Source organism: Pseudorasbora parva, chromosome 10 (assembly GCF_024679245.1).
Source record: "Pseudorasbora parva isolate DD20220531a chromosome 10, ASM2467924v1, whole genome shotgun sequence".
Lineage (NCBI taxonomy): Eukaryota > Metazoa > Chordata > Actinopteri > Cypriniformes > Gobionidae > Pseudorasbora > Pseudorasbora parva.
The window spans coordinates 13,204,658-13,222,228 of NC_090181.1; the positions used below are offsets into that span (position 1 = coordinate 13,204,658).

Genomic DNA, 17,571 nt, shown 5'->3' on the forward strand with positions numbered 1-17,571 from the left:
TTTTAATTTCAATAAACCCACAATTTTAAGGCAACCAGGTTACTTACTTTTTTAAGTTAAATCAACAAAAAACAACCTACATTTTTTACACTGTACCAATAGTTTTTTATTAGGCCTACTATTAGACTTATACCAAATATTTAGTTGTCAGACGAAGATAAAAAATAATAATAATAATAATTACGTTATTTGAAATGTTGTTCAGTATACAGAAGACTGGGTAGTTTCTATTTATTTTTTTCTCAGCACAAATGTGAGTTACGCACCGGCGGCGCATCATCATCATCATGATCATCATCATCACACGGCACCGGCGCTCGTAGAGGAGGGACCACAGACAGACACCATTCTTGCACAGCATCCTTGATAACCATCTGCACTCAGCACTGGATTTTACCGAGACTTTACAAGGACCTTGACATCACACTGGTAATATTGCATTCATTACGCTGCAAAACAGATGGTTTTATATATTTTTTTTATAATTTGTGTAGCTTTTCTTCGCTCGACGGTAAAGCATGCATTAGTTAGACTATCGAAGCATGTTTCATTCACGTACGTGATGCTGATGATATCAAAATAATTCATTCTCTCCGCATCGCCCATTTTGTCGTTTACACGCATAACGTGTAAACACGAGGTTTTATGAACACGTTTTGCGTGTTTAATCGGCAGGCAATTACCGCTGATTTAGTCATTTCAGATTTGTTCATAAGGAACAGGGTTCAGTGGGTTGTGTTTCAAACCTAGTAAACTGCCTGTCTAGACAGCATTTTGCATGCAGCAAGATTTACACCGCAACCTATGATGCCCAAAAATGTTGCACACGCCTATGCTCAAAATGTTGTATAGGCTACACAGAGAGAGATTAACCCATACATTGTGTCTGTAAGGATACAGTGTTGAAAAGGGGGTCTCTGCAAATTCTCAGGTCAGGAGACCAAAATATGCCATTTAAGACATTTTGATTTAAAAGTAACATGACTGAATCTTAATAATATCTTTACTAATGTTATTGTCATAAAAACTTAATTAAAATGAAAATAAAAAACGGTATTTTAAAACAGGGTAGTCATAATGTGCTGAAAAATAAAAGTAAACTAATTCTATGTGTAATTTTCAATTCAATCAATTTTATGTTCATGCCCATTTAATGGTTAAAGAGGGTGGGAGGATGTCAGCGCTCTGTCTAGTGTTATTGCATTATTGGATCAGCATCCTGTGTTTACACTAATATCATAATAATGAAAACAACTGACTGACTTTTTCCTCACTTCTATTTGGGTTATTCCTCTATGCATATATTAATGGCACATAAAACGTTGCATAAGGCAATTGCAATGAGCCTGTTTGTGTGGATGCAATGTTTGGAAAAAGAGGCTGATAGATTTTGCCCTGAGGCTATAGGGAGAGAGTGATGCTGACAAGTGATGCTATTGGTATTGGCATGCTCATCTTCATTCTTGATCCAGATGTTTATGTAAAATTTGCAATAAAGTTAAATAATAGGTATAACAATCTGTGTGATGTGACCTTGTTTCTAATAGAGAGCGAGAGCACAGCCAGCAGGATTAATGCAACATGCGCTTAAATGAAGATTAATTTCATAATTACTTATGCACAGCACTCTAATCTGAAAGCTTAAGATGTTAGTAAACACTTTGAGTTTAACACCCTCATAGCTGCCAAGGCCAAGAGGTCATTATAAATGAAATGGCAGATTTAAAAGGCTTGAAGTCTGAATAATGTGTGTTATGGTTCCATAATGTAAACTCAGGTTGTAGATATTTCACAAGAAACAAATTCCTTTGACCTTTTCCACTGAAGTGATTATGTTTCAGGTCTCTCATCGATTTAATCTAATTATAGGACATTCGATTGCATGGGAGTAATATGAAGTTGTTACGAATTATTTTGCTTCTAGAGATTCAGTAAGATAATGGATTTTCTGTCTATATCGGTTTAGGAGTTGTCCGTTACTAGGGTGAACCACATTTGTGAAGGTTAAGAGAATTTTAGATAGATAATTTATAGACTATAAGTCATAAGATGGTAATGCAATGCACATAAGAAATGAACAGAAGTAGCTCTCATTGCTGGTGAAAGAGGCTTTTTACTATGCATGAGGATTTGCATTTGTTTTGCATTAAATGCATTTCTCACAAAATTAAAAATAAATGCTGGCAGTCACATTCTGCCATAGAGGTCAGTCATACTGCGGAGTCAGCCTTCTGTGTGCTGGTCAGCATCTCTGTACGCTGCTACCACCTCCATCCATCTGCTTCCTGCGCGGGGTTGCCAGGTTTTTGCAATAAAAGTAGCCCAATGACCATATAGCCAAAAGTAGGCCAATGTGATTTTTTTCTTCATCGGGCGTCATATATATCAATGGGCTTAATGGGGGATGGAGGTGGGGTTCTGGGGGTCGCATGTACAGGGGTAGAAATCAACCCCCTTAGAATCCTGTATCTGAAAGGAGTACATGGTTACAATTTTCCCGTTCTACTGAAAATCTATAGCCTTTGCTCGGAGTGCCAAATTAAACGCTTCACCTTTCATCGCTGTCAGGCGTAAACGTCATCAAAAATGCTATTTTTCAGGGAACATAAAAAACCCCACTGTATTCAACACAGCAATGTTAAAGTCGATAATATGGCCAGTATGGTCAGACAACTGCATGTGTCATTATATTATTAACACTTTACTTAAGTTAAGCTCAAAAGGAGTTATGACTTTTTTGACCAGCGATTACCTGATTATTTTGGACATGCACATTTTGCCCGTCATAAGAAAGCCATCCGTGGCAGTAAGTGCATTACATTAGATTTACATCAACTTAAAGGTCCTAAAGTACAGGGTAGTTTGGAAAAGTCATTTCGAGGTCTGGATAAGTATTGAAAAAAATAACAAATTGCATTTCCAGACTATTGCCCCTATTCAGTTTTCTAAAATATGAATTTAAAAATATCTAAAAATTTACAAAAAATTATTCAGTAATCGTTTTGTCAAACATAACTGACCAAATTCAAGGCACAAAAATACTAGATACTAGACTAAGACATTCTTCTCCATACCTAAACATTAGCCTTTATAATAATCTGATTTGTTTATAATCCTCGAAATGGCAGTGGCAAAATATATGTAAACACTATTCGAATATGATGATATTTCGTATGATGTTGTTTTGGAATGTCTTCTTAATGGACTATGAGCAACAATTAGTTAAAGGGAGAAACATGAGTCAACATCCTGGCTGTAAAACCAGGACCCACATTAACACAGGAAGTCTATTGGACTTGAAAGCTACAGTAAAATCCCTTCCTGTTCTGTATTCGAAGGTTTTGGTTAGTGGATGATGAGGAGCTTATTGCGTTTCTTAGAAAAAGAAAAGTGTGGTGTTGTTTACCTTTGCAAATGATTGAGGAAATGCGTGTCTGACTCAACTAAATAAAACGAAATAAAACGATGTAAAAGAAGTCGCAGGGGCTTGGCAATAGTTTTAATGTTACAGATACTTCTTTATTTACCAGCGGTGCTCTCTCGCATTGTTCTTTATTAACTCAATAGCACCAACAATATGCATTCAATTTCCATATGAAAGATCTGCATAGTGCAGCAATATGCACATCTCAAGGTCACAGCTTGTATTGACAGTCAGATCAGGTTTTACTGCCTGAGATGCTGCTTGTTCCTTGTAGTGTGTCAGTATGTTGTTTCGTCTTTCTGGCGTCTCATTTGGTGTTGTCTGCATGATTTTTTTTCATGAGAATTTGTCATGAAGGCCATTGACTCATACATTAACAACAGCTTCCAGACTACCTCAGTTGTGGAAGCCTCTATTGACTGAGCACAAGTAGCCTAGCTCTTAGAGGAAGGAAATGAAAAGAAAAAAAATGTCTTGAATGAAGGTTTGATAATATTCTATTTAGTACAATCCTCACCATTTACCATGTGACTTTATTTGCTTTTGTAAAATCCATATATAAGGTAGTGTACTTAATGGATAAGATAAACTGACTTTAACCAGATATTGAAATTTCCCTATTTAACGTACGTATGTAATAAACGGCTAGACACTGTCATGAGTCACAGTAATGGTACATGTAAAAAATAATGTTTGCTCTTTGTGCAGTTAGAGCCATAGTAACCGTCACTTGGTTTTGATTGATGCCGTTCCTGATTTGATTTGCTTTCATGTGACCCGGTCAGGGTCCTGAGATGAACAACAGTGACTGACCCAGTTTGACAATATATTATGACCAGTGTTGTTGCTAAAATTCTAATGGGCGGTCCCCTTCTCATCCTTGAGGTTACTGTGGTATGAATATGTATGAAATGGTTATTTACAGCTGCTGCAGATACCAAGTTAAATGCTGCATTACAGCATCCCTGGTTGAAAGAAGTACATCAGCCTAGGATTAGTAGTTAAATGAATAATGTTTGACCACAAAACAATGTTTTTTATTAGAAGCAGATCTTATCAAAGGGATTTTGGGGGGACAAAATCAACTGACACAATGTTAGAGGACAGATCTAAAGTAGATATTTTTGTTTCTCTCTCCCTCTGCCTCTGCATGTCCTACACATTATATTTCTTTTTTAAAGACAATTCCCTCTCCTAATGTATCCTTATCCCTTGTTCTTTGCAGGCAGGGGCTATTTAAGGATGGCCCACCCAGAAAGGACAATGAAAAAACCTGCACTCATACAATATTGAAGGACAGAAGTGCCTTCACAGATATCATGACTCCTGGAGACCTTCTGGAAAAGTATCATAATAATTAATGTCTCTTCTCTTGAAAGCTATGGACTGAGACGTTGCCTTGGTGCGAGACATATTTCACATTTGTGAGTACACTTTTGTGTAAGGCTGCATTAATCCTTCATGTTGTCTTTTCTAATCTCTATATAGACTGTTCATAGACGTTTGGTGGCAGGTAGATTTTCTATTGCAGCTTTTGAAAGGATTAATATCTGAAAAATGTTACAGGGACCAGACATACAGGTTATGTGATAGATTTGCTGTCTGAAGTGATCTTTCACAGGTTGGACGTATATAAATGCAGAGTTGTCTTATTCCCACCATCTTAAAAAACACAATTTTTTACATGCACATTATGGTTTTATATTTTTACAAATCATATTTTCAGTGTTTTCTTTTGAACCTCACAAATCAGTATATACAGTTGCAAGAAAAAGTATGTGAACCACTTACAGAATCTGTGAACATGTGATTAATTTTAACTAAATAAGAGAGGTCATACAAAATGCGTTTTTTTTTTTAGTGCTGTCCTTAATAAGATATTTCACATAAAAACGCTTACATATAGTCCACAAGACAAAAAAACAGAATTTATTAAAATTACACAAAGTTTATGAACCTTTGATTTTCAATACTGTGTGTCGTTCCCTGGATGATCCACAGCTGTTTGTTTGTTTTGTGACGGTTGTTCTTGAGTCCCTTGTTTGTCCTGAGCAGTTAAACAGTCCAATGTTCTTCAAAAAAATCCTTCAGGTCCTGAACATTCTTCAGTTTTCCACCATCTTTTGAATATTTGAACCCTCTCCAGCAGTGACTCTATGATTCTGAGATCCATCTTTTCACAGGTTTTAAAAAACTAAACAATTAAAAAAACTATTAAAAAAGGTTCAAACATTCACTGATGTTCCAGAAGGAAAGATGATGCATTAACTTTTGAACACGATGAAGATGTCCAAATTTGTGTTATTTAGTTAAAACATTTTTTCTTTCATTTAGTACTGCACTTCGGAAGCAACAGAAGATACTTATTATATGTTTCCCATCAGACAAATTAAGTAAAGTTTTACCTCTATCTTCAAATTCCAAGTTTCCACCTCCAGGCTCTTAATTACATTTTTTTTTAAATTTAATAGATGTGTTTGAGTCCCTCAATTGTCAGCGTGAAAAGATGGATTTTAAAAATCACAGTCACTGCTAGAAAGATGCTGGAAAACTGAAGAACTTACTAGACCTGAAGGATTTTTCTGAAGAAAATTGAGCAGTTTAACACAGGACAAACAAAAAGGCAAGGTGAGTTTATTTATATAGCACATTTCATACACAATGGCAATTCAAAGTGCTTTACACAAAAATGGAATTAAAATATTCATAAGAAAAACTAAATAAATAAATAACCTCTCGGAGTGGAAGAAAATGGAGATTCAGGTTTGTGATTTTACTTTTTATATTGGTCAGGTAACTAAATACAAATCTTCCTGGAACCAACAGGGCTACTGTATACTGATCTATCCGTCACAGCAGATCTAAACGGATCTTCCTCACACCGAAGGGATTTCTGTTTAAAAATATTTGTCAGGTAACTGTGCGTTTAAACAGTAACCATGCAGATAAATCTTCCTGGCCTAACTCCAGGGCTAACTCCTGTGTTTCTAGGCAATATACAAGATCCCTCACCCTTCAGCTTATTCCACCCAGACAGCCTTAACAAAATAATAAAATAAAAAATAAAACAGTTCTGAGAAGAATTAAATGAAGAAAAATATAAAACAATTAAAATGTGATATCTCTTATTTTGTTTAAATTATTCACATTTTTACAGATTCTGCAAGTGGTTCAAATACTTTTTCTTGCAACCGTAGATCACATAGAAATGAACATTTGTGAGATGCATTTCTACACAATACCTTTTTTTAGATATTAAAGATAATATCTGGGATAAAATGTCTTGTCCTACTTTCAAAGTTTCTCAATTGCGCTGGATGTGTGCGGTAGATGGTGTCGTATCTCTGGAGGCCGTTACTCTCTGGACCATTAATTGAAATTAATTTTAGATTTGCTCATGTAGAGGGAAGATTCTCAGCGAATGCATGAGAAGATTGACGGTTTCAATATAGGTTAACTGAATCTCTTTTAAAGCTTTTTGCGGATTCGGATTATGTCAGTACATTTTTAAATGACATTTTGTAATCTTAGTGAAAAATGCCTTTTCAAATGATGTCAATTGTCAGTTTTTGAATTGGTTTTGGGAAACAAATATTTGATTGTTTTCTCTCTTTATATGTAGCCATGATGGTCCTGTTTCTAGTTTCAGCAGCTCTCATTTCAAACAGTTCCTCTCATGGAAACCTGACAACAGGTATATCATCTACAATCAAAATGTGTTTTTATACATACGTATATAAATGATTAATAAACAGGCCCAAGGCCCCTCACATAATTTGTACCCACATAATTGGAACACCTGGAATTGGAAAGTTTCATATTTTAAATTTAAATTAGCCAATTAAAATAAATTTTTGACACTTTTTATCCAGTTTCAATCCATTCTTCTGGCTTTTCCTTCTTAAAACAAATCTGATTGTGTCTAAAAAGTCTATGGAGAATCTTACCTCACTCAGTTGTCTTTCTTTTTCTCTGTTCAGAATCTCCATCTCCTCAGGGCCCACATGTCTTAGCCTCGGGTCTCGTTACCTCTCTCCTTCTCCTCATCTTTCTTCTCCTCATCGCCTACATTTTGAGGTAAGAAAATACAGATCCCCAAACCAATATTTAAAAAAAAAAACAAACAAACACATTATACAGTATCAGCTATACAATGAAATGTATATGCGTGATCTGCTCTTTTCTTGACCCCTACTGTCCCCAGCTCTAGTCTTTCTAGTCTGGCCTACAGTGTTGGCAATGGCATAACCTCCTGCTACTGAAAAGTGCTCATTTGTCTAGGCTTCTCTTTATCCTTCCCAATTAATGGTGGAGCAACTCAATATTTTTAAATATGATATTAATCACAACTCTTAAAGATTACTTCCTCTAGGTCTTCTCTACATCTCTTCACTGCATAGCTTCAAACCGACCCTATAGCATACTCTACTGTTTAAAAGTTTGGGGTCAGTAAGAATGTTTTTTTTGTTTGAAATTAATACTTTTATTCACCAAAGACATATTACATTAATTTAAAAAGTTACAGTAAATACATTTATAATGTTATTAAAATTCTTTTGAACTTTAAGGAATTCATTGAAGAAAACATTAAAGAATTTTGAGAAAATGGATCATGCTTTTCAGCATATAATAAATGTTTCTTGAGCAGCAAATCATCATATTAGAATGCTTTCTGAAGAATCATGTGACAATGAAGACTGGAGTGATGATGCTGAAAATCTAGCTTTGCAATCAAAGGAATAAAAAATTACATAAAAAACAGTAATTTTAAATTGTATGATTTAATAAATAACATGTTTTTTATCCAACATCGCAAACATGTTTGCAAATATAGTGCAAATACTTTAATACCCTCAATTATGAACATTTTATTAGATTATTTTGCTTCTCTATCTGTCATCGTGTTAAACCATAGACCGTAAAAAAATATGGACGACTCGACATCATCCGTTTCCGCTTGCCATAGTTGAAGCTTTCAGGCGGCCTGCACGGCGCGGACATCTTGGGACCAAGTCTGCGCAGTAGAGATTTTGGGACCGGAGTTGCGCTGTAGAGAGCAGGAAGTAGAACAGGAAGTACAGTCGTGATATCAAAAGCCCGCCCACACTCTCACAGATGCAGAACAATTAATTATGTTGGTGTGAAATAAACAGTTATGGAAATGTAGAAATTAAAGCTAAAGCTCCAATCTGCTCCCAAAAATCCCAGAAAAAGTCTGTTAGTGCCTCAGTGACAACTTCACTCAGAGAAGACGTCAGTCTCAGCAGTCAATCATGATGTCACACCCCCCGTTTATATAGCATCAGATAACTAACTAAAACTAAACTTATTTTAAAAACGACACTTGAAATGAAATCATCGTGATGATAACTGCCTTCAGTGACAAACTAACTTTGGGGAAAAAATATTTGAGGTGATATTTTATTGTTTAGTTTGCCTCGCGTCCATTTGAAAACACAGAGGGGCGGCTATACTGGGACCGGTCACCGGGGGGCGATCGAGGCGCGAAAGCTTCAGTTTCTGAGAGGGGTACTGCAGGCCTGTGTTAAACCCACCAATAGCGGGCCGGGTGGATAAGCCAATCTGTGATAGAAATAAACTAGTAGAAATGAATGTACAGGTTTCCAGACTGAGTTGCCGGGGCGAAATCAAATCGCCGGCAGATCAAGCTGGGTTTACCCAGTCTATAAATATACAGTACATATTAGTCTTGTTACATTTCCTGTAAAATACTCAAATAAACTATGTACAATACTTCTGGCCCTCTGAATGAAAATAATGACCAGTTTTCAGAAAGGTTTCCTCACACTCCTCTTGTCTGCCATTGGTTAGTCCAACAGATAGCCCCGCCCCAAACTCACATCATCAGTTGAGATCAAACAGTGCAATGCTTTGAACCATAAAGCCGCAGTGTTCACACTTTTTAAGGGAATCAGCCTACAAATGGCTTAAATGGCCATTGTGTTTTTAGCCGCAGGAGAAAAGTAAAATAAACACACATTTCATCCTTTAAGTGTGTGTGTGTGTGTGTGTGTGTGTGTGTGTGTGTGTGTGTGTGTGTGTGTGTGTGTGTGTGTGTGTGTGTGTGTGTTTATGACCCCGTCGACTTGCTCCAGCAGCAGCTGCATGCGTAGGGAAATGTGAAAGCAGTTGTGACGGTGTGTCAGCAAGTCATTCTCTCTCAGCTGCTCTGAGGAATCAGAGAAACAAACAATCTCCCATGAGAAAGAGCTTTAGATTTTGGTGTGTGTTGTGAACTTTCAGTCATTTTTACATTTTTGTTTTATCTCTCTGTAAATGTCTTTCTTCAAAATGTCTCAGGTTTAGAGAGCAAAGGAAGGATCTTGTCGCCTCGGTTGACAAGAAGATGCCAAATGGCTTTTTGGAAGATCAAGGTAAGTTTTGATTTGCCTGATTTTTTATTTTTTTTGCTGGTTGCCATTTTTTGTATTAAGCCTATATTTTTAGAACAAAATTTTTAGAACTAAAAACTAACTGCTTTGAGACATGTAAAACAGGAACAGTAAGAAAATGGCTCTGTTTCACCCTGTATATTTTTCGTCTTCTCTCTCTGTCAGAACAAACGGTAGTGCTCCTTCCCCGATCACCCTCTCCATCAAAGCGTTATTTCCCCATGCCGCTGGACTCCCTGGAGGAAGAGTTTCGCCTACGCATGGCAGATGATGGCAAACTGTTCAGAGAGGAATTTAATGTAAGATCTTAGGCACACACAAACTTTATCATTCTCCACATGCAAGCTCAATATTGTTTTCTTATACTCACGTATTGTTTGTTTCTTCCGCTGCTTCTCTTTTACAGTCTTTGCCTTGTGGCTTTGGCTGTGGCACCTTTGAAGAGGCAAGCAGAGAGGAGAACAGAGAAAAGAACAGATATCCAAATATTCTACCCTGTAAGTGTTCCTCACACACTTGCAAACTTTCCAAAACCTTTGGAAGAGCTTGTTTTGTGTCTTTTGTGTGTCAAGTTTAGTATAGTATAATATAAGATAGTATAATATAATTTATAACACAGTACAATAGTAACTCTTGGGATCTGTATACTTCCTTCACAGATGACCACTCAAGAGTGCTGCTTTCACATATAGATGGATATATGGGCTCAGATTACATAAATGCTTCTTATATAGATGTGAGTATTTTCTCAGTGCTTCTGAAATAATATTGTAAGTCTAATTTGAATTCTGGAACGTGTGATCTAATTTTAGTATACAAAATATTATTATTAGGCCTATATTACAATATATCTTGATATAGATGTAGACTTTTATTTGTTTTGAATCTTTCCTATAGGGCTACAGAGAAAAAAACAAATTTATTGCAGCTCAAGGTATGCAAAGTTTTTTTCTCTCTTCCCAGTTGTAATTACCCCAAAAATTACCAGGTAATTTAATCAATTTAGGGCCATATTTACTAACAGCTTGTGCTAGCGCAAAAAAAAAAAAAAAAAAACAGTTAACTAAAGACCCTTAGATATAAATTAGTGCTGAAAAACCGCAACCGGAAGTCTTAAACCAGACACTAATTTGTGCTGCTCTTGGTAGATTGCATTGGTCATTATGGAAATGATCCGGCTGCGTCTGCATCAGTAGATCACGCGCAGAACTTTTGACTCCCATCTGTGTTTTTATGGGATTGTGCTTTCATGCTAATTTGTCCTGTTTAGTAAAACTGGCCCTGAATGTAATTCCTCTCCCTTTTACTGACCTTTGCTTCATCTCCCTTTTGAATTGTAATATATTTAGGCCCAAAACCAGAGACGGTGGGAGATTTCTGGAGAATGGTTTGGGAGCAGAAATCTGCCACTATAGTCATGTTAACCAACACAAGAGAGAGAAAAGAGGTAAGAGATAAAATATATCACAAACTCATTGACTTTATGTTTAACATGTAAATAGTATCACAGAAGGTGCTTATGTATATATATACTAAATGTATAAACTAAAAGTCATATTATCATATCACATCATATATCATCTGTGACTTGTATGTGTGAAATGCAGGAAAAATGCTATCAGTACTGGCCTGAGCAGGGCTGCTGGATCTACGGCTGTGTGAGGGTGGCAATGGAAGATGTCACTGTGTTGGTGGACTACACAGTCAGAAAATTCTGTGTACAACACGTGAGTGGCTATTTTTCTCAGAAACACTATAGCATCATTGTTCAAATGCTCTGCATATTACTTGTATCTCTTGACATGCCTGCCATTTAATAGCCCAGAAGACTACAACTGACTATTTGCTATTTGACTGTGCTGTTGGTAAGTTATTTGAATGCAAGCTGGTGTGATTTTGCAGCATGCTGCAGATGGCTGCAGACCTCCAAGGTTGGTCACTCAGCTGCATTTCACCAGCTGGCCTGATTTTGGTGTACCCCTCTCCCCTATTGGCATGCTGAAGTTCCTCAAGAAAGTCAAGAGTGTCAACCCTGCCCATGCTGGACCAATCATAGTGCACTGTAGGTAAGACTGTGGGCTATTATATATATATATATATATATATATATATATATATATATATATATATATATATATATATATATATATATATATATACGTATCTACAGACTTAATAAAATAAATGAATGTATAATAGAAATGTGTTACAAACTACAATCAGTCACATCTACAGAGTGCAACAGAGCCCCCACTTTATCAGAGCCATTGGTTCCGGAATATTTTTCCAATAGGGATTTTAAAAAGTCTTAATAAACCATGAACAAAACCAACCAGCTACAAACATTACACAGTTTGATTTGAAGCAAAAAATATTTGAAAATCTGATAAAAATACAAATATACAAGACAGTGTACTTGAGGAATAGTTCACCCAAAAATAAAAATGCTGTCATCATTTGCTCACCCTCAAGTTGTTCTAAACCTGAATGAAGTGCTTTTTCTGCTGAACACAAAAGATGATATTTTGAAGAATGTCTGTAACCAAACAGTTGATGACTTCCATAGTATCCCCCCCCCCACACACAAAATACTATGGAAGTCAATGAGGCCCATCAACTGTTTGATTACCTATATTCTTATATATTTTTTAGTGTTCAACAGAAGAAAGAAATTCATACAGGCAACAACTTGATGGTGAGTAAATGATGGCATGGCTCTCTAATCTCGCGGTACTTTGATGTCATATAAATTACCCCATGATTTACTCACCCTCAAGTCATCCTAGGTATTAAAGTGTGAAAAGGCCCTTTTTGCAGTGGAATGACAAACTGTAAAAGGCTGTACAGCAAAAATCTGCTATATTCACAGCATTATGAATGTTAGTATAAAATTGATCCCATATTTAATTGAACTGAGACAATTATCTAGCCCATATTAATACAAATGGAAAGACCCTGCAGTTTTGACTACATTACCACATTATCCCTCATTTCATGGCCTACTTTACATTCTAATTTTCTCTCTGTGTAGTGCTGGGGTTGGCAGGACTGGGACGTTCATTGTGATTGACGCGATGATGGATATGATGCACGCTGAAGGGAGGGTGGACGTGTTCGGCTTTGTGTCCAGGATAAGAAAGCAGCGCTGTCAGCTCATTCAAACAGACGTAAAGCACTTTCCGCAGTCCCTCTGCTGTGTTTGACTCATCATTTCAGCAGTTATTTTCCACTGATATTCCTCTCTCTCTCCACAGATGCAGTATTCGTTCATTTACCAGGCAATTTTGGAGCATTACCTGTATGGTGACACCGAGTTAGACATCGCTTCTTTGGAGGGCCACCTCCACAAACTCCACAACACGCACACACACATGGACCGAGTGGGTCTGGAGGAAGAATTCAGAGTAAGAACCACATCAAGGGTTTGCTAAGCATAAGTATGGAAAGATCTCAAAGTATTATGAACATTGACAAAAATGATTAGTTTATAACAAGTCATTTTGTTTGGAATCTCCTCAGAAACTGACTAATGTCCGCATAATGAAGGAGAACATGAGAACCGGAAATCTGCCTGCTAACATGAGAAAGAACAGAGTACTACAGATCATCCCATGTGAGAAAATATATACAGATCTATCCTTTTAACTCTTTCTTTCTTTCTTTCTTTCTTTCTTTCTTTCTTTCTTTCTTTCTTTCTTTCTTTCTTTCTTTCTTTCTTTCTTTCTTTCTTTCTTTCTTTCTTTCTTTCTTTGTAATCATTAGCCTGCTTTTTTTTATCAGATGACTTCAACAGAGTAATATTATCAATGAAAAGAGGGCAAGAATTCACAGACTACATTAATGCATCATTCATAGATGTAAGTATATATTATTAAAATATAATAATGCATGATGTGCACTACAAGCCTAATATACACTGCAAAATTAGTGTGCATCTATTAAAAGACTTTTTAAGGTAAAATAATTCATACTAAAATAATTCTGCACAGATACAGGCACAAGTACGCTATTGAAAAATACTTAATAATAACAATAATTGTATTTATAATAATAATAATAATAATAATAATAAGAAGAAGAAGAAGAAGAAGAAGAAGAAGAACACGTCATCAAGCAAACTAATAATCGCTTGGAAAAAAATGCTATTTGCTCAGTTCTTGTTTTGTATATGCATTTTAACAAATATATTTAAGATCATTAGATTTAAACATTGGCAAATATACCCATAACACTATGCTTTACCATTGCAGGGTTATAGGCAAAAGGATTACTTTATAGCAACTCAGGCACCTTTAGCTCACACTGTGCAGGACTTCTGGCGCATGGTATGGGAAAGGAAGTGCCACTCTATTGTCATGCTGACTGAGCTGAAAGAGAGAGAACAGGTGTGGTTTAATGGTTTATATTTATCTCTTTTATATTTATGTATTAATCAAAATAAACAAATGATGCAGTTACACTTCCATGTCTGAAGCATTCGTGCATTCACTTCCTTTCAAACAACTCCCACCCCAGGAGAAGTGTGTACGTTACTGGCCAGCAGAGGGCAGTGTTTCATTTGGAGAGTATGTACTGGAGCTGAAGAGAGACACACTTTGTGAGACTTTCAGCATTCGAGACATGCTGCTGTCATATGCATCAGTGAGTTAAACGTGTAGTGAATTTGACCATTTTATGGTCCATCATACGCTTCACTTAAAAGCTTCCTTTATTGTGCTAAATGTGTTGACAACACTGAGGCTAAATTGGGCTGTTTGCAGGAGAAGCAGACACGTCTAGTCAGACATTTCCACTTCCATGGTTGGCCTGAGATTGGAATCCCATCAGACGGAAAGGGAATGATTGACATTATTGCTGCAGTGCAAAAACAACAACAGCAATCTGGAAACAACCCTATAGTGGTGCATTGCAGGTACACACACTCTCCATCTCTCCCTCACTTACATACTTACACAAAAAACACACAAAACTTAATTTAGTATGTTTATAAATCAATTTACATTGTAGGTGATCTCAGGTTTTTATTACATTGTGGGGACATTTGGTCCCCAGAGTGTAATATAAACAAGTACACACACACACACACACACACACACAAACACGCGCGTGCGCGCGCACACACACATACCTGGTTCACTATCTTTGTGGGGCCTCTCAATAGACGTTGTAGTTCATCCTGTGAACAGTCATTGTTGATTATTAATTAATTGTTAATGAAGGATATTTTAAATCACCAACAGGACTAGTCTAACAAAAGCACATAAACACAAAATCAGGAGAAAGTCTTTATATTTAGATCCGATGGTGTTGCAGTTGCAATCGATTCCTTTCGTGTTGAGAGAAGAAGATATGATGAACTTGCGTGGTTATCTCAACTCTATCATGGTCAAGGAAGCTGCACATTTTGATGCGTGTGTAGGCCTGCCAGCCTGGCCAGGTGGGAGCCAGCAGATGCTGTGTGTTGGTTGTAGGTGCAAGAGAGAAGAACTAGATCTGAGCAGCCTCTCCTCCTAGGGGTCAGCGAGCCTATTGTACTTAGTCTTTCGGAGGAAAGTTTTACGAACTTTTACGAAGTTCTTACAGATTCTTATAATAGTAATGTGGCACAGAGTTAGCAAAATGTAATGTAAATTAACAAATGGGGGACAACATTTGGAGTTCGTAAAGACCAAACATGCGATACACATGATTTAGTTGATAGTATGCAATTCTGAAACAGAAATCAAACCAAGATTGAATTAATAGAGAGACCAAACCCTATAAAAGAAAAATCATGAAATGGAATTGATATATGTTTATATATTTCTCAAGTGGTTATATGTAGGCTATATGGGTTTAAGATGGTTTATTTGTCCTTTTCAAAAATAATTAAGTGAGAGTCACAACTGTCTGCAAATTCCTTCTGGTCATAAACCGTATCAGTCTCCATGTGTCCTGTAACAAGAGGCCCAGTATTTACTGGGGATGGTTCACAAATCTTCGTTGGGAGAATGAGTTTGATGGATTATTCATTAAATATAATGAATAAATAATTGTGTCTGATTTGTCTCGGTCGTTACAACATAATGGTTTTTATACTGTACAAACTGTATATTCTCTCTCCGTACACTAACCATACCCATCACACAAAACTTTCTGCATTTTTACATTTTCAAAAAAACTCATTCTATATGATTTATAAGCTTGTTTCCTCATGGGGACCTCAATTTAGCAATCTGTGTGCAAAGAAAAACATGAACACACACACACCGTATTTTGTGTGTTCAAAAGAAGATTTGTTTATAAAAACTGTTACACAAGTATGTGCATGTGTATAACCTGTCATAAAAGTATGTATTTTTCTTCATGACATCAGTGCTGGTGCCGGTCGGACCGGAACCTTCATTGCCCTCAGTAACATCTTAGAGCGGGTCAAAGCCGAGGGGTTACTGGATGTATTTCAGACCGTGAAGAGTTTACGCACTCAGAGACCACATATGGTCCAAACTGTGGTAAGAATGATTTATATAGATCTCATGGCTTCACTAATATATTACAGTATGGAAATGATATATCTGATGGCTTCACTATTATATTACAATATGGGAAATAGTATTATAATAAAATTTAATAATTTAATAGTATTATAATAAAACTTTTACATCACTGTGTGAATATATGATATAATGCATTTTTAATTTGTCTTCTCAGGAACAATACGACTTCTGCTACAGAGTTGTGCAAGATTTTGTTGACATCTACTCTGACTATGCTAATTTCAAATGAGTGCAGCTTACTAACACACATTTATATTATATTTAAACTGAAGAAAATATTACTGTGGCTTAGCGACACTCCATGCACTTGACATGTCTTATTCTTGCTATTTATATGCAGTTAAGGTAATATTTTGGATATGACCAGACTCCAGTGGCTTAACCATGACTTTTGCATTAAGTTTTGATTATGTTTATGCAATAGCCTATTCCTTATGGAGAAAGCTTTGTTTTTCTTTTAATATGACCATTATATTTATTTCACATACTTTAACATCTCATTTACTAGAAAAAAGAATTATTTTTATTTAAAAAGGAAAACTGTTCACAACTGAAGTGTAAAGCATTCCATTCTCAGTATTTGTTCCTTCTATTTATCCTCCAGCTTGCTTCCCAGATAAAAATCTGCATGGTTATTTGTGTGTACTAGTAATTAGGATACTTCCAAATTTGAATTGTATGGCAATTCTTGGCCAGAATCTGATTTGCATCAGCCCTGATAAGTCACTTGTACCATACACATTCTCTTTACCTTTAATGTCACCTTCATAACCTTACTGAGATGTCCAACCCCTTAATGAAAGGCTTAAAAGTTTCTGTGACAACAATGCTGTTTATTACTAGGACTTTTCAAGCCAATCAAACAGTAACGAGGCTAAAGCTGTGACAGAGATACAGATGTGGATTAAAGCATAAAAATCAAAGGAAATAATAAATCAATGATGGCATTTGGCTGTAAAACGAATACATGTCATAAAGGGTTTAGTGAAACCTGTGAAACAACAAAGGAATAGTTTCTTTTCATAGCTTCCTGCTTTTCTGAACCGTTCGAGTAGAAAAGCTAATCTGTACCGTCAATGCGGTGTTCTTGCTACAGGGTGACAAAGTATGAAGAAAATGAGGAAAGACATATGCCTTAATCCTGAACAACTCCATTTTCTGCAATAAAATGTTTCAGTCAATACTTGTCCTTGTGTGA

At 36.3% G+C, this 17,571-nt stretch overlaps 1 protein-coding gene across 1 annotated transcript; it reads left to right on the forward strand.

Moving 5' to 3' along the window:
* The first annotated feature begins 301 nt into the window (after positions 1-301).
* Positions 302-17,554, forward strand: ptpreb (protein tyrosine phosphatase receptor type Eb). Its single transcript, XM_067455204.1, has 21 exons — positions 302-429; positions 4,650-4,848; positions 7,047-7,118; positions 7,405-7,501; positions 9,746-9,819; positions 10,003-10,136; positions 10,244-10,334; positions 10,497-10,573; positions 10,735-10,771; positions 11,187-11,284; positions 11,445-11,564; positions 11,740-11,903; positions 12,869-13,004; positions 13,092-13,241; positions 13,357-13,450; positions 13,618-13,694; positions 14,088-14,222; positions 14,353-14,478; positions 14,598-14,749; positions 16,193-16,328; positions 16,528-17,554. Exons 3-21 carry the CDS (start codon positions 7,049-7,051, stop codon positions 16,600-16,602), a joined length of 2,043 nt encoding a protein of 680 aa, XP_067311305.1. The 5' UTR covers positions 302-429; positions 4,650-4,848; positions 7,047-7,048; the 3' UTR covers positions 16,603-17,554.
* Positions 17,555-17,571: the final 17 nt, after the last annotated feature.